Source organism: Salmo salar, chromosome ssa04 (assembly GCF_905237065.1).
Source record: "Salmo salar chromosome ssa04, Ssal_v3.1, whole genome shotgun sequence".
NCBI lineage: Eukaryota > Metazoa > Chordata > Actinopteri > Salmoniformes > Salmonidae > Salmo > Salmo salar.
In genome coordinates, this window is record NC_059445.1 from 6490843 (window position 1) to 6511333 (window position 20491).

Below are 20491 nucleotides of genomic sequence, written 5' to 3' on the forward strand. Positions count from 1 at the left end.
CCTATGATAGGTGTATGTATAGATATATATAGTATACCCGATGAGTATGGGGGTGTATAACAGTGCAATGATGGGTGTATGTATATATATATAGTATACCTGATGAGTATGGGGGTGTATAACAGTGCAATGATGGGTGTATGTATATATATATAGTATACCTGATGAGTATGGGGGTGTATAACAGTGCAATGATGGGTGTATGTATATATATAGTATACCTGATGAGTATGGGGGTGTATAACAGGCCTATGATAGGTGTATGTATATATATATATATATAGTATACCTGATGAGTATGGGGGTGTATAACAGTGCAATGATGGGGGTGTATAACAGGCCTATGATAGGTGTATGTATATATATATAGTATACCTGATGAGTATGGGGGTGTATAACAGGCCTATGATAGGTGTATGTATATATATATAGTATACCTGATGAGTATGGGGGTGTATAACAGGCCTATGATAGGTGTATGTATATATATATAGTATACCTGATGAGTATGGGGGTGTATAACAGGCCTATGATAGGTGTATGTATATATATATAGTATACCTGATGAGTATGGGGGTGTATAACAGTGCAATGATGGGTGTAACGTTGATCCCCATCAGCATCTTCTTGTCGATGTCCTCCAGACCCAGGTTACCGTACTTCACCTCTCTGTACGTCTCATCATAGTGGAGGATCAGCTGCATCTGCAACAGGCCTGCAGACACAGACACACACACACACACATATGTATAAATGAATGAATACATTACATACACAAAACATGCACAAAATGGAATACAGGCATATATGAATAGAACTGACAGACAGAGACACACAGACAGGCAAGACAGTCAGTTAGACAGACAAGACAGGCAAGACAGTCAGTTAGACAGACAAGACAGGCAAGACAGTCAGTCAGACAGTCAGTCAGATAGACAGAGAGACAGACAGGTGTTACCCATGTAGACGCTGTATATGATCATGCCCCCGACGCTGGCCCCCAGGACGTTCTTCACCACGCCCAGCTTCTTCCTCCTGTAATACTTCTTCTCCTCCTCTTCCTCATCGTACTCCGGCTGGGGGCCCAGGAACTCCTCCATCTGGGGAAGGGGTGAGGAGAGAGAGAGGTGAAGGGAGGGGGATAGGGGAGGACAGGGGAGGGGAGAGGGAGAGAGAGAGGTGAAGGGAAGGGGAGAGGGAGGACAGGGGAGGGGAGAGAGAGAGAGAAGTGAAGGGAGGGGGAGAGGGAGGACAGGGGAGAGGGAGAGAGAAGTGAAGGGAGGGGGAGAGGGAGGACAGGGGAGAGGGAGAGAGAGGTGAAGGGTGGGGGGAGAGGGGGACAGGGGAGGGGAGAGAGAGAGAGAAGTGAAGGGAGGGGGAGAGAGAGAAGTGAAGGGAGGGAGAGGGTGGTACAGGGGAGGGGGGAAGGGGAGAGGGAGAGAGAGGTGAAGGGAGGGGGAGAGAGAGGCAAAGAGAGAGAGAGAAAGAGAGAGGTGAAGGGAGGGGGGTACAGGGGAGGGGGAGAGAGAGAGAGGTGAAGGGAGGGGGGGTACAGGGGAGGGGGAGGGGGAGGGGAGAGGGAGAGAGAAGTGAAGGGAAGGGGAGAGAGAGAAAGAAAAAGAGAGAGAGGTGAAAGGAGGGGAGAGGGGGTACAGGGGAGGGGAAAGGGGAGAGGGAGAGAGGTGAAGGGAGGGGGAGAGGGGGTACAGGGGAGGGGGAGAGGGAGAGAGAGGTGAAGAGAGAGAGAGAAAGAGAGAGAGGTGAAGGGAGGGGGAGAGAGAGAGGTGAAGAGAGGGGGAGAGAGAGAGAAAGAGAGAGAGGGGGAGAGAGAGGGGTGAAGAGAGGGGGAGAGAGAGAGGTGAAGGGAGGGGGATAGGGGGAGGACAGGGGAGGGGGAGAGGGAGAGAGAGAAGTGAAGGGAGGGGGAGAAGGAGGACAGGGGAGAGGGAGAGAGAGAAGTGAAGGGAGGGGGAGAGGGGGACAGGGGAGAGGGAGAGAGAAGTGAAGGGAGGGGGAGAGGGGGGACAGGGGAGGGAGAGATAGAGAGGTGAAGGGAGGGAGAGAGGGGGGGACATGGGAGGGGAGAGGGAGAGAGAAGTGAAGGGAGGGGGAGAGAGAGAAGTGAAGGGAGGGAGAGGGGGTACAGGGGAGGGGGAGAGAGAGAGGTGAAGGGAGGGGGTACAGGGGAGAGGGAGAGGGAGACGGAGAGGGAGAGAGGTGAAGGGAGGGAGAGAGGGGGGACATGGGAGGGGAGAGGGAGAGAGAAGTGAAGGGAGGGGGAGAGAGAGAAGTGAAGGGAGGGGGAGGGGGTACAGGGGAGGGGAGAGAGAGAGGTGAAGGGAGGGGGTACAGGGGAGAGGGAGAGGGAGAGAGGTGAAGGGAGGGAGAGAAAGAAAAGAGAGAGAGGTGAAGGGAGGGGGAGAGGGGGTACAGGGGAGGGGGAAGGGGAGAGGGAGAGAGAGGTGAAGGGAGGGGGAGAGAGGGGCAAAGAGAGAGAGAGAGAGAAAGAGAGAGAGGTGAAGGGAGGGGGAGAGAGAGAGGTGAAGAGAGGGGAGAGAGAGAAAGAGAGAGGGGGAGAGAGAGGGGTGAAGAGAGGGGGAGAGAGGTGAAGGGAGGGAGAGAGAGGGAGAGAGAGAAAGAGGTAAAGAGAGGGGGAGAGAGAGGTGAAGGGAGGGGGAGAGAGAGAGAGAGGTAAAGAGAGGGGGAGAGAGAGGTGAAGGGAGGGGGAGAGAGAGAGAAAGAGGTAAAGAGAGAGGGAGAGAGAGGTGAAGGGAGGGAAATACAGGGTTGTTAGTGTTGTAGTTATCATTTTTAATAATTTCATTTTTAATAATTTCAGAGAATAACTAATAAAACAAGAGAGCACACTATCATAACAAACCAAAAAAGTGTGGAATGCTCCTTAAAAATCACAGGATATTGCATTGTAAACATCGGTAGCAAAGTTGAAAAAACATTGTATTTTCATGTTTTTTGTCACACAACACCTGTCCTTGAATATTCCCCTGAGGACCGTCGGGTAACAGGTCGTCAATGTTAATGTCGCCATTAGGGGGCGCAACAGGCGACTCTGCCACAGCCTCACGGTACACGTTCTCTTCCGTGTCGGCCTCCGCCATCTGTCGGACGATACAGAGAACAGCAGTAAGCACATGAAGATTGAATTTCTTTTGACACTTTAATGAAAATAGACTACTAGTGAAGTACGGTGTAATAAACGTTTACAAATGACGTTTTAGCCATGGGGGAATATGGTTGAGTTGAGCACAGTGGCTTGCTGCTTCTTGATCAATCATTCAAAGATCAAAGAAATACAACTATTATTCCATTATCAATGAATACATATAGGTTGATAATTAGATTGCATTAAAACGTTTTTACTTCTAAAACAGTGTGACCAATAAGAACACCATTTTAAATAGTGACCATCTACAATGGCGGACAATACAACTATCTTGAATATATTAATATTTATGAAAACAAACATTTAAATCAATGTCGTATAAAATACGAGTGCGCGATTCAATACATGCAAAGATGCAATACACTCACCATTATTATGTCAGGATCGGCGTCGTTCGGTCGCACTTCAGGCCTATTGTATTGTCATGTGCACGAATAAAACTGCGTATTCTTTCTTGGTACCCCGTCGCGTACTACTGTACTTGCGCTTCTCCTTTCTAGTGTTAAAGCTCAGACCCCAAATTAAAACTTTCATTAGGGAAACGAAAGTCCGCTGTGTGCCCACTTCCTCTTTTTAACCCTATCCATAACGTTTGTCTTAAAGCTACAGAGCATTTTTAGCTTCACGTTGTATTAGATTAGCTTTTAAGACAGAGTACATTTAGTTTTAAGTTGTGTCAGTTGTATGTACGGGATACGCATGGTATACATCGTCTTACGAAATGTAGGTTCCATCCCGAAAAAGCAACGTGCAGAGCATTGACTGCGCTTGTGTGTTGTAAAGTCAATATGACCCTTGAAATTGACAGTTGATTTTATTTGCAATGGGAGGGTGGTTTCAAGAAACTGGGGGAAAAGTCATACAAGTCTACTAAGTAAAACATGTTTGAGATTGAACACCTTATTTTCCTGCAATGTTTAACATTGAATAAGGCCTATACATCCCAAATGGCACCCTATTCCCTATATAGTGCACTACTTCTGACCAAGGACCATAGTGTTCTGGTCAAAAATAGTGCACTACGTAGGAAAAAGGGTGCCATTTGGAACATAAGTACAGTGTTATTGTATTATGGTGAAGAAAATACAGTGTAGAATGCATAACTAAAAACTAAAATATATACCATAACAATATTTATTCAGATTTAAAACAACAAAAAAAGGTTTCTAAAATGTCACAAAAGAAAACTTTGTACAACATTTGTACAGTTTCAACATGAAGAAAATACAAAGCCAATGAACAAACAGACTGATCAAAATGTAAAGAAATAACACTCATATAGGCATGGTCCTCGTATTGACTACAGCAGTGTCTCCATCTATTCCTACGGGACAAGGGCCCGTATTCATAAAGCCTAGATCAGCACTCCTACTCTGAGACACTGAATATGAGCCCAGGGGTGCCCTTCATCAGTTGAGACAGGTATTGGTCCAGGGCTAGAGAAAAAAGGAGCACCTCCCAGGGTCCCCCTAAGGAATGGCTTGAAGAACACTGCACTATGGAACACTGAAAGCATTTTGATAAACATTATTGGGGGATTTCTCAATTCATCATCACCTTTGATACGCCCACATAACTAAAAAGGGCCAAGCAGCAACCAGTTTCCCTAGTTACACGCGATGCCGAAAAAGCACTGATTGGCTGAACATAAAATAGTTAACTATGCATATTAGTGTCTTTGCTGTGGTAAAAAAAAGAAATGATCTTGGCTCAAACCACAAGTACAACCAGTGTTCACACAAAACAGGCTTCATCCATCCCAATGTCCGCTCCACAACGTAACCACAAACAAACCTTCCTTACAAGCACCTTGATCTTAAACCAACCCTACCCCACCCACTCTGGACAGCAACTCCATCCCCTCCATAAGAGTCATATGTTTTTTTAAACCCACCCCATCCTATCGCTCTCCCTCCCCACCCCGCACAGAAAGCATGGTAACCCTAGCACTAACCCACCCCCATCCCTCCCTAAAAAATATATATATTATTGTCCAATAGCGTTCTTCCTCATCATCTCCTCGTCCTGAACGGAGAGCTCGGTGAGCTTGCGGCCCAGCCTCTCGTGTAGATCCAGGTACTTGGCCACACAGCGGTCCAGACAAACCGCCTCCCCTTTAGACAGCTCCGCCTCCTTGTAGTGTGGGGGCACGCACTTCCTGTGGCATGCGTTGGTCATCCTGCGAGGAGGAAGATGGAGAGAAAGGTCGTTAAGACATTGTAGGTTACGATAAAGATGAGGGTTGTATCTCAAGTGTGTTCCTGTTTTCCTTGTCAAAACCTTAGAAGGAAAGAGAGGAAGGTCAGGAGAGCATTGGGATGAGATCTCCTCCAGTGTTCTCCTCGCTTCCCTCTGATGTTTTGAGAAAAAGAAGAGGAGACAGGATGCGAGGAATCAAAATCTCCATGTATGTGCAAAGTCATAGAACAGGTCATTCTGATTATGTTATGAAAAGTCAATGCGTGCACTCCTAACTGGCAACATAGCTAGCTAGCTAAATCAGTTCCATTTGAATGAGCTCTCAATAACATGACTGAGTTAGCTAGCTAACTAGGGATGGTCTTCCCTTTGTTTTTGCTTATGCATGTACAGCAATGTAGTCGAGTGTGTGCGTTATAAAAGAGTACTCTATTCTAAATCGATTGATTTGGTCTGACGTTCAGTAGCACGACAGCTAGCTAACGCTATGAAGCTAGCTAGCCTGAGAATCCATCTAACATGATGCTTTTACCTGACCACCAAAAAGCTAAATACGACAGTCAAAATTTGCTGGCTAGCTACATGCAAATGCAGCGTGTTACACTGTAATTAGCACATTTTAGCATTTCAGTGGAGAAAGGACGTTAACAAGCTAGCTAACATTCCATTGCTAGTTAGCCATTCTTACCGATTGTACATATCAGCCATCATTTCCACTTCTAGTTCCGCCGCCAGTTGCTGTGCTTTCTCTGGGTCCATGTCTGCGTTGTGTCCGCTCCAGACCGTACTCTCTACAAAATCGAACCGTCCAAACGACCACTCTCAGCGGCCAACAAACACACCCGACCACCGGCTTATTTAACCTTCAGATTGAGGAATACACGTGTGTTGTTCCTTCGCTCTCAAGAACCCCTTCCGCTGTCAATAAAGTTGCGCATTCAAACAGCTGTCAAATCAATGGGACAGTTTTTAATATTTTTTCCAATACATCCTTGATCCTTCACTTTTACCTCATGATTGACACAATAAATCTGATAAGAAAAGATTGCTGTAATCTATTTACAGGAACCCTACTTATCCTGCCATGTTCAATGAGCAATTTTTCAAGGGAAGTAGAAAGTAAGGATGCATTGTTAAAGTATTGGGACTAGGCCTCCTAGACAGCATGTGACAGTCCATTCTCATTATGGCCCCAAACGAAAATCAAACAAACTCCTTTTTGTGTGAACAAGGATGGCTTGACTGGGAGGCTAGAACATTGTAATTGAATGTGAGCAAACATTGAGCATAGTAGGCAAAGTTAAATGTTTACTTCAATAGCTAGTTTTAAGCAAATACAAAATGACCATGCTTGAGAAAACAAATCTACTGGACAGCTGTGGTCAAGAAAGCCATTTTAATACAACAAAATTATTATATTTAAATGACAGGCCTTAGGCTTTCTTTCTAATTTACAAAGTTATACAAACAATGAAGCTACAAATAAAGAACTTGTCAAAAGTGGCAGATATAAACATATTTAAGTGCTTCTGATTGGACACTGACTGACTGATTCTGAAGGTACAAAAAATAACCAGCATGACCACCAGGGCCCAGTATTCACCAAGCGTCTCAGAGGAGGCCCTGTTATTCATTATGACTTAAAAGGAAAAACTGATCCTAGATCTGCACTCGTACTCTGAGAAGCTGTCAATACGGGCCCTGAAATGTAACAAAAGAGTAGCTGCGTTTGCCGAGTCTCTAGTCTAGGGCTCATAAGGCTGAACTGTACAACAAAAACAACAACAAAATCACAATCAACAAAGGTTTTTTTTTTATATAGCGAGACTCACCCTCATTTTGTGAGTTAGTCTCATCAAGTAAGTGTGGTAGGTCGGGGCTACTCCGATAGTTAACAGTGTGGAGAGGATGAGCAGGGAGGTTGCTTAGGAACGGTAGCCTTTCTTCTCAAGAACACACTGTTTAGAATCTGTTGCAAATAATAAACGTTTCCAATGAAGAACACACACATGCAAAGCTAGCCTTTATGTTGAAGAATACACATTTGCGTTCTCCAATGGCAACGTTGTATTATTTTTGATTATTTTAATGGATTCTAAATTAACACGTCCCTAAGAGTACACCCTCCCACTTACTCAGTCTGTTTCCTCTCCCATCACGTCTATCTCGTCTTCCTCGGTCAGTTCTGTGACGCCTTGCTCAAGCCCCGCCCCCCACACTCTTGGTCGCACGGCCGGCGACCACTCAAGAACGTCCACCTCCACGTCCTCTTCCTCCTCTGGCTCCCAGCTTCCTGTTGACCCTGTGGTGACCCTTCGTGATGTCAGCGTGGAAGGCTCTGCCTCCCGAGGGGTCGGGATACTCACGTCGGCAGCGGTCGCCATTTTGATTTTCTGAGGGAGGTGGATGTGGGTGATGCCTCTGAAGCTGGCCATGGTGGAACTCGCTTGGTCCACTTCTCTGGCGCCGGGAACCTCCTGCCAAGCTACGAATAAAGAAACCCATAGTAAACATTTAAAAGACGTAACATCATTGAGACTATTTAAGCTCAAACTAGATTAAAATATGAAAAACAACTGCCAGTAGCTATCTACTACTACACTGACTGTACAAAACATTAGGAACACCTGCTCTTTCCAAGACAGACTGACCAGGTGAATCCAGGTGAAAGCTATGATCCCTTATTGATGTCACCTGTTAAATCCACTTCAAAATCAGTGTAGATGAAAGGGAGGAGACGGGTTAAAGAAGGATTTTTAAGCCTTGAGACATGGATTGTGTATGTGTGCCATTCAGAGGGTGAATGGGCAAGACAATATAAGTGCCTTTGAACGGGGTATGGTAGTATGTGCCAGGTGTACCGGTTTGAATGTGTCAAGAATTTTCAAGCCAACATTGGTCTAGCATCCCTGTGGATCGTTTGACACCTTGTAGAGTTCATGCCCCGACAAATTGAGGCTGTTCTGAGGGCAAAAAGGGTGCAACTCAATATTAGGAAAGGTGTTCCTAATGTTTTGTACACTCAGTGTACGTTTTCCACAAAATTGAAAATGAATTCAGGTTCAAATTGATTTACCTGCATCAGGATACATTGTTGGACCCATCTCCTCTACATCTATCTCCTCCTCTTCACCACTCACTTCCTCAGTCCCTGCGTAGCCCAACGTGTGGTGGACCTCGTCAACCACATCCAACTCCTCGCTGGAGATCTCCATCTCCAAATACCCATCCTCCATTTTCTCCTCCACCTCTTGGATGATCACACTTCTCCTATATGCCCCCACCATGGATCCTTTTCCTTTTTCGGTCTTCTTGTTTGTCTCTGTAGACGAGTCTGTTTCGCTCTCTCTGTTCTCCTTGGTAACCAGATCTCTTCCTTCCTTGTTGCCTTTGTCGGTCCGTTGAGGATCCACCATTTCCTTTGTCCTTGTCATCGATAACATTGACAAGGTAGCCAGCTCCTCTTGGAGTTCGAAAAAGTCTCCTGACGCATCCACGTTTTCCCCGCCTAAAACGTTTTCTGTGTTCTCAAAATGTTCTCTATCCTCAACGTTTTCTCTTTCAGTCTCTTTGTAGATGAGATCTTGATACTCCGTCTCCTGTCCACAAGTGCTGCTGTTGTGTCCTCCATCTTTCTCCTCTGGATGGTCGCTCTCCGTTCGGTTGGTCTGATCGTAATTTTCAACGGTTGGTCGAATGGCTGACTCTCTTTCTAGAGACTGGGAAGGACTTCTGTTTTTGTTCATCAGTCTTGATTCATTTTGACCGCTGTCACTTTCATTGGGTTTCAATAATTTTCTTTCACTTTGTTTCTGTCCTTCAGTTTCACTTTCTTTTTCTTTTGTCTCCTTGCTTTTGGTGGACTTCCTCGTCTTTTGGTGCCTGTGCTTCAGGAGTTCTTGGAACTTCTTGAGAGACACAGTGGGTGCCCGACACTTGGAGGGGGTCCGCTTGACAGCAGGGGGTCTCAATTGGTCTCTGTCTGATTCAGTCTCTCCAGATCTTTCTGGACTGGAGTTCTGTGGCTGACCAGACGGCTGGGGTTGCAGAATGGTTCCCGTTCCTGAACAGTTGGAAGGAACTTGCTCTTCATGGGTACTGGGGGAAGTTGTCTGCGAGCTAGGCTTCTGAGCAACTGTTTTAGATTTAGACAGCACAAGTAGTCTCTGGAACAACTCTGCTCTCTCTCCTTTGCCATGTCCCTCCCTGAGCCTGACCCTTTTCCTGTACTTCTTTCGCTTGTCGTCCTTTACCTGTGGTTCCCCTCCTCCTTTTTCCTTTACCTGTGGTTCCCCTCCTCCTTTTTCCTTTACCTGTGGTTCCCCTCCTCCTTTTTCCTTTACCTGTGGTTCCCCTCCTCCTTTTTCCTTTACCTGTGGTTCCCCTCCTCCTTTTTCTTTTACCTGTGGTTCCCCTCCTCCTTTTTCCTTTACCTGTTGTTCTCCTCCTCCTTTTTCCTTTACCTGTGGTTCCCCTCCTCCTTTTTCCTTTACCTGTGGTTCCCCTCCTCCTTTTTCCTTTACCTGTGGTTCCCCTCCTCCTTTTTCCTTTACCTGTGGTTCTCCTCCTCCTTTTTCCTTTACCTGTGGTTCTCCTCCTCCTTTTTCCTTTACCTGTGGTTCTCCTCCTCCTTTTTCCTTTACCTGTGGTTCTCCTCCTCCTTTTTCCTTTACCCGTGGTTCTCCTCCTCCTTTTTCCTTTACCTGTGGTTCTCCTCCTCCTTTCACCTTTCCCTGAGGTTCTCTTCCATTTTTCTTTCTCTGCGGTTCTCTTTCATTTTTCTTTCTCTGCGGTTCTCCTCCTCTTCTTTCCTTTCTCTTCGGTTCTCCTCTTTCCTGTCCCCGCGGTTCTCCTCTTTCCTGTCCCCGCGGTTCTCCTCTTTCCTGTCCCCGCGGTTCTCCTCCTCCCTTTCCCCGCGGTTCTCCTCCTCCCTTTCCCCGCGGTTCTCCTCCTCCCTTTGCCTGCGGTTCTCCTCCTCCTCTTTCCTTTTTGTGCTCAACCGCTTCCGCGTCATGGATGCCCGTTGTCATGGCACTGGTGGGAAATAAACCACCAGCCTGGGAAACCTGTTTTTTTCCTGGTCGTATCTTACGGGGTCTACCACGTTTCCGTTTCGGGGGTGGTGTTGGTGGGATTTGGAGCAGTCCAACTGCTTTGGCCAGAGCTTGAAACCTGGAGAAGGAGGGACTGGGAGTTTCAGTAGACATGTTCGACTGCTTGTCTTCTTGGTGAAGTTTTACTGGAGAGCAGCTCCTGGTTGTGGTCCAAATGTTAGGAGGGCGTTTCACATCTCGATCCCTGGCTCGGAGCACCCTTACTGGGTTCCCCGTTTCCCTTCCCAGCATCTTTGTTCCTTCTGGAGGTCGGTTGGCTTCCTCACCAAGGCTGGACAAAGACTGTGTGGAGGTGTTGGAAAGGTACCGTCCTAATCTTTCGCTTGCTAAGACATTGTTGGTTGACAGACTGACAGAGCAGAGACTTATTTTCACTTGTCCATTCTCAGTCTTCGTTCCGTCGTTGATTTTCACCCTTTCAGTCCTCACTAAAGGACTATCTTCTATCTTTGTAGAGACATTGTGTTTCCTCTTTTTCTGAGGAGGCTCTGGGGTCTCACTGTCCTCTGATTGTTCCTGCTCCACTTTCAAACCCTCTGTTCTCCTCACACAGATTCTCTTCCTGTGGTGACTCCAGGTTTCATCCTCCTGTCTCCTCTGGGTCTTTGCATTTGGTTTCTCAATCCTTGGCCCCTGCTCCGGCTCCAAACCCTCCTTTATCCTCACACGGATTCTCTTTTTGTTACTGTGGGGCTTCGAGGTTTCATCTCCCTCTCTTCTCTTCGCCTTTGGTTTCTCAAGCCTTCGCCCCGTAGTGGTGGTCGCGACCTTCTTCCTTTTCCTCTCCTCCTCGTCCTCTTTTCCGGTCAGTCTTGCGTTGTTGCTAATGCTAGCCTTGTCTTGACCATCAGTCATCTGCTCGGAGTTGTTGTTGGATTCCCACGGCAGACCAAGGCATTTTTTAGATTCACACAGATTTCCTGGGGAGCGTGGAGAATGTATCATGGAGCTCAGTGGAAATTGTAGTCTTCTCGGAGTGTGGCAGAGCCAAGGTGGTAGCTTTGACAGCTGAGGGATTCTATGGAATGGAGCTACAGGATGCCGGAATGGGGATTTAAGGAAGGGTTTCGCCGGAGATGGTGGGGGTGAGGGTTCCGGTGAATTTAAGGGTGAGAGACATTTTGGCAGGCATAGCTCTTCCCAATATGGAGGAGGAGATTGGGAAGGCTGGGTTTCACTTCCTCGAGACAGCAGTGAAAGGAGTTCTGGGAAACGTAGTCCTCTCCCGGGAGAGACATCTGGTGGGCATGCTGGGTGTTGTGGTTCAGAAGCATCAGTTTCAGAGGGGGGGAGGAAACCGGGGGTGACAACCATTGGTTCCTCTTCTTGTGGAACTTCCTGATTCGTACTGGTCTGACTCAGACTCTGACTTGGAATGGCCTCTCCATTCACACGACTTGGCGTGGTCCCTCCATTCACCTGACTTGGAGTAGTGTCTCCATTCACCTGACTTGGAGTAGTGTCTCCATTCACCTGACTTGGAGTAGTGTCTCCATTCACCTGACTTGGAGTAGTGTCTCCATTCACCTGACTTGGAGTGGTCTCTCCATTGGTTGACAGACAATCCGCAGAGGACAGATTACAAACATGTTCTCTGTATGTCGACGGAACGCCCGTCTGGGCAGAAGAACCCTTCCAGCACCCTGGATCTGGGTCCTCTTCCCCTGTGTAAAGTAGAGAGGCCTGGCTCTGAGGAAGGGACTGGTGGTGGTGGGGAGGCCTTGGTGAAGAGCCTGAGTGGACTGGTATGATGCTGCTGCTGCCACCACATCCAACCCCCAGGCTCTTGGAGTTCCGGTTCTGGAGTTCCTGGTTTTGAGAGTTCTGGAACCGGATCAGGAGTTCCTGGTGGTTCTTGGCGTTCTCAGAGGAGCACTGGAGTACACCTGAACAATAGGAGGCCCAGTCAGAGGAGTAATCATTACAGGAGAAGTGGGGGTGAGGATGAGAGAGGGGGGTGGAGGGGTGATAGGTGGAGCATTGGTGAGGGGTCAGAGGTTGTGGGTAAAGGTCAGGGGTAACGGTGCAGGAGGTTGTCGTGGTGACGAAATGGGAGGAGGTGATGGAGTGGAAGGCTTGAGAGAGAAAGACAGAGAGAGAGAGAGGTCAGGCTGGTGCTAGCTAAGTGTAGGTGCTAATAGCGATCTATTGTAATGGATGACACTGTGAGATAAGTGCAAGCAATGCCGTGAGGAGTTGAGGAAGGGCAGGCATTTAAAATGTACATGATTTATCATACATAGACTAAGTCAGTGTTTCCCAACTCTGGTCCTCCAGTACCCCCAACAGCACACCTGCTTCTACTTGTCAACTAACCATCAAGCCTTTGACAAGTTGAATCAGGCGTTTTTATCTGGGGCTTCAACACAAATGTGTACTGGAGGACCAGAGTTGGGCTGCTGGGGGTACTGGAGGACCAGAGTTGGGCTGCTGGGGTTACTGGAGGACCAGAGTTGGGCTGCTGGGGTTACTGGAGGACCAGAGTTGGGCTGCTGGGGTTACTGGAAGACTGGAGTTGGGCTGCTGGAAGACTGGAGTTGGGGTTACTGGAAGACTGGAGTTGGGCTGCTGGAAGACTGGAGTTGGGCGGTTGGGGGTACTTGAAGACTGGAGTTGGGCTGTTGGGGTACTGGAAGACTGGAGTTGGGCTGCTGGGGGTACTGGAAGACTGGAGTTGGGCTGCTGGGGGTACTGGAAGACTGGAGTTGGGCTGCTGGGGGTACTGGAAGACTGGAGTTGGGCTGCTGGGGGTTCTGGAAGACTGGAGTTGGGCTGCTGGGGGTACTGGAAGACTGGAGTTGGGCTGTTGGGGGTACTGGAAGACTGGAGTTGGGCTGTTGGGGGTACTGGAAGACTGGAGTTGGGCTGCTGGAAGACTGGAGTTGGGCTGCTGGGGGTACTGGAAGACTGGAGTTGGGCTGCTGGGGGTACTGGAAGACTGGAGTTGGGCTGCTGGGGGTACTGGAAGACTGGAGTTGGGCTGCTGGGGGTACTGGAAGACTGGAGTTGGGCTGCTGGGGGGTACTGGAAGACTGGAGTTGGGCTGTTGGGGGTACTGGAAGACTGGAGTTGGGGTTGCTGGAAGACTGGAGTTGGGCTGTTGGGGGTACTGGAAGACTGGAGTGGGGTGGGGTTACTGGAAGACTGGAGTTGGGCTGTTGGGGGTACTGGAAGACTGGAGTTGGGCTGCTGGAAGACTGGTGGGTTGCTGGAAGACTGGAGTTGGGCTGCTGGGGGTACTGGAAGACTGGAGTTGGGCTGTTGGGGGTACTGGAAGACTGGAGTTGGGCTGCTGGCTGGAAGACTGGAGTTGGGCTGCTGGGGGTACTGGAAGACTGGAGTTGGGCTGCTGGGGGTACTGGAAGACTGGAGTTGGGCTGCTGGGGGTACTGGAAGACTGGAGTTGGGCTGCTGGGGGTACTGGAAGACTGGAGTTGGGCTGCTGGGGGTACTGGAAGACTGGAGTTGGGCTGCTGGGGGTACTGGAAGACTGGAGTTGGGCTGCTGGGGGTACTGGAAGACTGGAGTTGGGCTGCTGGGGGTACTGGAAGACTGGAGTTGGGCTGCTGGGGGTACTGGAAGACTGGAGTTGGGCTGCTGGGGGTACTGGAAGACTGGAGTTGGGCTGCTGGGGGTACTGGAAGACTGGAGTTGGGCTGCTGGGGGTACTGGAAGACTGGAGTTGGGCTGCTGGGGGTACTGGAGCACCGGATTTGGGAAACACTGACCTAAGTCGCTAGAAAGCCTTACAACATAGTTAACAAGGAGCCTGGTTCAGATTCAAGGCAGCAGGTAGCTTAGGGTTAAGAGCGCTGGGCCAGTAACCGAAAGGTTGCTGGTTCAAATCCCCAAGCTGACTAGATGGAAAATCTGTTGATGTGCCCTTAAGCAAGGCACTTAACCCTAATGCTCTTATCCAGAGCAATCTGCTAAATGTAAAGATAAAGTCTTCTCAGATGTAGATACAACAGTAGAGAACGGTGGTCAATCACATAACATGTTACAAAACATACCTGTTTCAGTCGACGACGCATCATCACTTCCTGTCGCGTAGCCATGGGAACACACGCAACAAGAAGCCGAGCCAACGGCGCTGTGCATCCCACAATGCCTTGCGTGGACGGGATGATGCGAGCAGGAGCAGGCCGTCGGTCTGTCGTGGCTTTGGAGATGGTGGTCGCAGTCCCTATCCAGAACCACAGGGGGCAGTATGTTCAACCCCATCATGATGTCTTCCAGCATTTTCTCAATCTGCTCGTCCGATTCCTCTACCTGCCGGCCAAAACAAGAGGACCACAACGGAAATACGTTGTTAAACGTTTTCTGTGTTAACCTGGATCCTTTTCAAATGTGTGGTTGAATTGTGTTTTTTTTATCGTGAAATAAATGAAGATACCGGAGGCTGGGGCAAGGCGAGCTGCGGTTCATGTGCTGGGTGTGGGGTCGGATGGTGGGTGGAGCTGCAGTGGTTGAGGGAGGTTGACTGGGCGGTGGTGGTTTTGGAGGTGGGGTGGGGGCGGGATCGGGGTGGAGGGGAGATGTAGAGATCTGGTGGAGGGGTGAGGAAAGCTGTGTCGAGGGGAGAGCACCGGGGGAGGGCTGGGGACTGGGGTGGGGGGAGAGGCTGGCGTGGTAGTTGTCTTGTCCTCATGCGATCTGTTTCCTGTCGTGACAGAATAAAAGGAGACATTTTAGAACCCTTAGAGAAGACGAGCCGCATGGCTCCGATACATTTATATACCAACGTTTACACACCTATTCTGTCTTCAGCAGGGTTTCATCTGAACAGGGTTTCAAAGGTCATGTTTAGGAAATATATATTTTAACCGTTGTGCTGCTGTTTTGACAGCTCAGATTAACTTGAATAATGGACAGGGTATTCAGAAACCCCTCAATGGCTTACTAACATGGTAATGGATATTCACTGTATCAAAACTAATGGGCAAAAATGTTCTAGAGTGAAAACGTAGCCCTCAAATTCAGCACTTATTTTGCTGACAACAATCAGTTAGAATGGCATTGGAAGTATTAGAACGTTCATCGTTACTGTGCCACTCACCTTCTTCAGAGCAGCGCGAACCAACTGCCTCTGACCAGGTGAGACGGTTCCGTCCCTCTCCTGCCTCTGACCAGGTGAGACGGTTCCGTCCCTCTCCTGCCTCTGACCAGGTGAGACGGTTCCGTCCCTCTCCTGCCTCTGACCAGGTGAGACGGTTCCGTCCCTCTCCTGCCTCTGACCAGGTGAGACGGTTCCGTCCCTCTGCTGCCTCTGACCAGGTGAGACGGTTCCGTCCCTCTCCTGCCTCTGACCAGGTGAGACGGTTCCGTCCCTCTCCTGCCTCTGACCAGGTGAGACGGTTCCGTCCCTCTCCTGCCTCTGACCAGGTGAGACGGTTCCGTCCCTCTCCTGCCTTTGACCAGGTGAGACGGTTCCGTCCATCTCCTGCCCACTGACCAGCTCCCACACCTGTTAAACAATCAGTCAATCAAATGTATCGATAAAGCAGTTTTTAGATCAAAAGAGTGAGAATAAGGGGTTTTACAGTAACCCGGCCTGGACTCCAGACTGCAAGCAGAGGCACACATTAGCAAAGAAAAACTCAACATCCAAAATGGCACCCGATTCACTACATAGTGCACTACTTTTCACCAGGGTCCAGGTCAAAACTAGGGCACTATTTAGGGAATCGGGTGGCATTTTGGACACCCGACCTACCTGTCCCCTGGTCCTCCTCCTCAGCTTGACCTTGATGGAGATCTGAGTGTTCTCCAGCCTCTGTCCGGTCAGCCACTTCCTCCCAACCGCACCTCACAATCACATCACATCTTATTTACAACGCAGTTAAAAATGTCAACACACTTTACAGTACATGACACAGATACAAATAAACAACATGCTAAATATGAGGTTCATAAAATAACTATAAAACCCCAAAGGATGTGAAAAATAAGTCAAATGGTTGATTCAAGGCCCCAGGGTTTGAAAGATGACTTAAAAACCTCAACTATCATCCCCTCATACCTCTCCTCTCCTGACACTCCCCTGTTCCTCCTTCCTCTGCGCTCCCAGTGTGTGGTGTCAGCTGCTGCTCCCTCATCTTCTCCATCCTCCTCTCCGTCACACCGTTCTCCGCCACAGAGCATTCTGGGACGGCACTCTTCTCCCGGGGTGTCGTGGGGTGGTCCGAATCGTCACTCGGGGCGACCATGTCACCGCTCAGGACAACAGAGGACGATGAGAGGTTTGTGACCTCCGGTTCGGAGGTCCGAGGGTGGGTTCTAAAGGGAGCTGTGCCACAGCTGACCGTTGCTTTGACGCTGGGTGGGGTGGAACTGGGGGTCATAATCTGGGGACTCAGGGAAGGAGGTGCCGTGTGAGTTGTGTGCTGCTGCCCTTCACTGCTGCTCTGGACTAGTAGGAGAGGTGGAGGTGAGGGTGTGGATGTAGGGAGAGCATCAGGGAGGGGACTGAGGAAAGTCATGTAAATACCTCCATTACAGTCCACAGTCTGGGTCCCCGTCTCCACCAACGCCCCCACGTCCACCTGTGTGTCTCCTCCCTCCGTCTGCACCCCCACATCTCTAAGACTGCACCTCCTCTCCCCCTCTCCCTCCCTCCCCCGGTCCTTCCACCCCTCCACCAAGCGGCCTATGCCCAGCTTACAGGCAGCGGCCATAACCTCTTCTTGTTCCATGGTGCCCTCTCCCTCCAGCTCTCCGGAGTACAGGAGATCCACCAGCTTCAGCAGGGTCTGGGCCTTCACAGCCTGGAGCTTGAGTGGCCATCTCTGCCCAGCCGGGAGGGGGAATGACTGGTTGGACAGGGCCTTGGACAGGTAGGGGCTCAGGGCAGCCAGGACGCAGCTGTGGGCCGGGACTGACAAACCTGTGGGAAGAAAGAAATGTGACATCATTAGCTACATTTATAATGCAGGTTAGGAAATGTGATGTAGGTCTAATGGGGTTTAGGTTTGAAATAAGGGCATGTGGAAGGAGAGGAAGAATGGCAGTTGGATTTGATTGATCCCTTTACTATCCTCAATCTAAACCTCATTATGTCTCCCTAACTTACATCAATCATTTGGCTACTTTCCATCATGTCATTACTGTCATTATAGCCCCTTGCTTTAGCTACTGTCATGAAGTTCACTAAATATTGTCATAAAGAAACTGATAAAACACACAGGTGCCAAATCAAGGTGACTATGAAGACCAAGAGCAGAGAGGGAGAGCGATGACGTTCTGTCCAGAACTAAAGAATCATTGTGGAATCTGAAAAGACACATATCCTGAAAGCATGATGGTGTACTTACTATGTGCACATGCTAACAGAAAGGAACGAGGTGGGTAGCTAATTACGTGTGTCCTTGTAGTGAAGTATTTATAAACTACAAATCACTGTTGGGTAAGGGCTTGTAAGTAAGCATTTTGCGGTAAGGTCTACACTTGTTGTATTCGGCGCATGTGACAAATAAAGTTAGATTTTTGTTCTATTTTCTGTACAATAGGCCATAGCTGATTTTGGACGAATAGGCCTGGCATATTCCCACGTTCAAAGAGCTTTCCATTTTGATTGCGTTATTTTGCCTAAAAACCATTAAGCCTACCTATAGAAAAATGTATAAAACATCTCTGCCCAGCCTGGTAAGAGTGGCCAAAAGGGTGTTTATCATCCCCAGTGGCTCTGCAGGTGTGGAGAGGATGTTCTCCACTGCTGGTCTGCTCTCCAGGCACCATCGCATGAGCCTGAAGCCACATACTGGCCAAACTCAACATTTTCAAAAGGCTCTAATAAGTCAGTTATCATTTCATTTGTATTTAATTCTAAGTAATTCACATCCGATATGCACAATTTATGGACTATAATTATTTAATACAATAAAATGTTGATTAAATGCTTTATGTCCACACCAGCCTATTGTGTCACACTCGCAAATGCTTCACAATGTATTTCTATCTAGGCTATATCCTTGAAATAATATAGCCTAATTCATTCATTTCCGTTCCTTCTTAGGCTCCCGGTCTGGCTCCTGACCTATTTAGAGTGTTTATATGACATGTAGCCTATTTGAAATGTTTATTCAAATACTTTTCATTTAAATCCATATGGTTTGGTTTCAATACTTAAAAAACAATTGGTAGGTCCAGGTAGTCACAAAAATAGATGGACGTTGATTAAATTGTGATTTTAACGAATGGAACGAATTTGGAGCGGCAGTTTTTTTCTTCCTGTGAGTGCGGAGTGGTTTTTAGCTGAGCGGTAGGAAAGGACATGGCACGCTGGAGCGCTGCGCAACATGAGCGATGAGCGGGATTTTCCAACCGCTCATCTCTGCTCATATGCTCTGATTGATTCCATTCCCCCTCCTCCCTCAGTCTGTAACAGGGTATCACAGTAGACTGCAGTCTCTCCATCACTCCCCTCCTCCCTCACCATCAGTCTGTAACAGGGTATCACAGTAGAGACTGTTGTGCTTCTGTCTCTGTAGTTCCTCTAGGAGCCTCAACTCATAGCCAGGCAGACGGTACCTCCACATGCTCCTCTTCTTGGCCTCCACCCTGAGAGAGAGGCCTGGGTTGGGTAGAATGGAGAGGGGGATAGAGTGGTGGAGGGGAGACAGAGGGAAAATGGATGTGGGGAAAAGGGGGGGGGCAGCGGGTAGCAAGGAGAGAGGGATGGAGTTGTGGGGTTTAGAGGACAGAAAAGAAAGGGATGTAGGGAAAAATGAGGGAGAGATTTAAATGACTGCAGATTGATCTGACGGTATACAGCATTTGACGAAGTGAAACAATGGTAAAACCTGATTTTCATACATTGTCTCAAAATGTCGTGCTTGGACAAGACTGGGCTGAAAAGTCAAGGTGTGAAGTTGGTTGTGAGATGCTACGGGCAGCAACAATGTCATACTCGTTTGGACCAGACAGCATCAGATAGATGGCCTACACGTAGAGAGACAGAGGGGCGCTGTTTCAATCGCTCGGATGCTTTCTCCTGTCATATACATTCAGCCTCTTGCGAATTGAAAGAACATTATGAAACACAGAAATACGAAAATGTTTATTTAATTTTTTCTTGGCACATTTTTGGGGTAATCCTGGCTTCCCTTGGCATCCATAAATACACACCACTGGGGTGAGTGGCTAGTACTTTACATTTGGGACTCCGTGAAAACCTGCCAATTGTCATGTATTAGTGAACACATAAGTTCCAAGACTAGAAGAAAAAAGTTCAGCCAGTCGTATCACGTGTTAGTCAGTGCTTTTGCTAGAAAAGACAGCTTGTTCGTTAGAACGCTTGCAAGAGCCATGCAATTCAAAGCGTGTTGTGGACGACCTCCACTTATCAATAAGACACACTGACAATAGGCTTACAATCAAAAACACAAATGTTAATGTGTTGCATTAGTGCACATTCATTTAGTTTTCAAATAACTGCAAGTGTGGTACAGCTTTCTATCTAATTAGTTCCATTTGTATACTTTTCAGCACACTCGTGCTGGGGGAGGAACTGGAAACGAAAGTCTGGTGACGTTAGCTAAATGTGTTAGCTAACGTTAGCTGGACGGCTAGCTAATGCACATGCTTACCTTTTCGATGCCAGTCAGGGCTTTTTCTTGTCTATTGGCTTGCTTTGTCAAAAATCTGTATATCGCCATCCAATTTGTTTTAAATAGTTAATGTTGACATATTCCCTAGTTGATCGATTCCCACAATGTGGCCAAATGCACGGACTGACGTCACACTTCAGAAAGGAATTCTCAACGTCAAAATCGCGAGGGGCGATCGTGCGTGCGCATGCGTAGTTAACGTGGGAAAAGCCGAGATGGGATCAACTGCATCGAATCATGGGGTCATTTCGGCTCGTCGTTGATCATCAACTTCTGTTGTTCCGCAGCCAGCGGCAGAGCCATTTGATGTGATCAATTGCAAACCTGTTGAAAAATTATATTCAATGTTGGAAAGTATTCTGTTGACTTTAGCCAATCAGAGGCGT

The 20491-nt window shown here is 48.2% G+C and overlaps 3 protein-coding genes across 4 annotated transcripts in view; all 3 read right to left on the minus strand.

The window, feature by feature from the left end:
* The window catches only part of LOC106600344 (protein unc-93 homolog B1-like), a 12969-nt gene extending 9062 nt beyond the window's left edge, over positions 1–3907 (minus strand). The window contains 4 exon segments of the mRNA XM_045716383.1: positions 562–715; positions 959–1100; positions 2988–3119; positions 3553–3907. Of these exon segments, the coding sequence (XP_045572339.1) occupies positions 562–715; positions 959–1100; positions 2988–3119; positions 3553–3555 (431 nt within the window). The 5' untranslated portion in view covers positions 3556–3907.
* A 395-nt stretch (positions 3908–4302) lies between these two features.
* On the minus strand, positions 4303–6349 carry LOC106610469 (translocase of inner mitochondrial membrane 10 homolog (yeast)). The gene is made up of 2 exons (XM_014209848.2): positions 6072–6349; positions 4303–5363 (listed from the first exon to the last, which is right to left on the minus strand). The coding sequence occupies exons 1-2, from the start codon at positions 6140–6142 to the stop codon at positions 5171–5173; spliced, it is 264 nt and encodes an 87-aa protein (XP_014065323.1). The 5' UTR covers positions 6143–6349; the 3' UTR covers positions 4303–5170.
* A 345-nt stretch (positions 6350–6694) lies between these two features.
* LOC106610467 (serine/arginine repetitive matrix protein 1) lies at positions 6695–20315 on the minus strand. Of its 2 annotated transcripts, XM_045716381.1 has the most exons (9): positions 20085–20315; positions 18932–19069; positions 16520–17383; positions 16214–16305; positions 15557–15964; positions 14894–15160; positions 14511–14769; positions 7519–7868; positions 6695–7352 (listed from the first exon to the last, which is right to left on the minus strand). In XM_045716381.1, the coding sequence occupies exons 2-8, from the start codon at positions 19032–19034 to the stop codon at positions 7519–7521; spliced, it is 2343 nt and encodes a 780-aa protein (XP_045572337.1). In that variant the 5' UTR covers positions 19035–19069; positions 20085–20315; the 3' UTR covers positions 6695–7352. The 2 variants fall into 2 exon arrangements, with proteins under 2 accessions (XP_045572337.1, XP_045572338.1); XM_045716382.1 differs by lacking the exons at positions 6695–7352; positions 7519–7868 and adding an exon at positions 14154–14242 and having other exon boundaries at positions 20085–20314.
* Between the last annotated feature and the right edge of the window lie 176 nt (positions 20316–20491).

Bases quoted from the DNA above. Each gene is read 5' to 3' on its own strand.
- LOC106610467 (XM_045716381.1), bottom strand. From the start codon at position 19,034: ATGTGGAGGTACCGTCTGCCTGGCTATGAGTTGAGGCTCCTAGAGGAA. The intron at 15,161-15,556 runs GTGAGTGGCACA...CTGTCACGACAG, and splicing joins TTCGCGCTGCTCTGAAGAAG to GAAACAGATCGCATGAGGAC. The intron at 7,869-14,510 runs GTATGTTTTGTA...CTTTATTCGTAG, and splicing joins TGCGTCGTCGACTGAAACAG to CTTGGCAGGAGGTTCCCGGC.
- LOC106610469 (XM_014209848.2), bottom strand. From the start codon at position 6,142: ATGGACCCAGAGAAAGCACAGCAACTGGCGGCGGAACTAGAAGTGGAA. The intron at 5,364-6,071 runs GTAAGAATGGCT...TCCTCCTCGCAG, and splicing joins ATGGCTGATATGTACAATCG to GATGACCAACGCATGCCACA.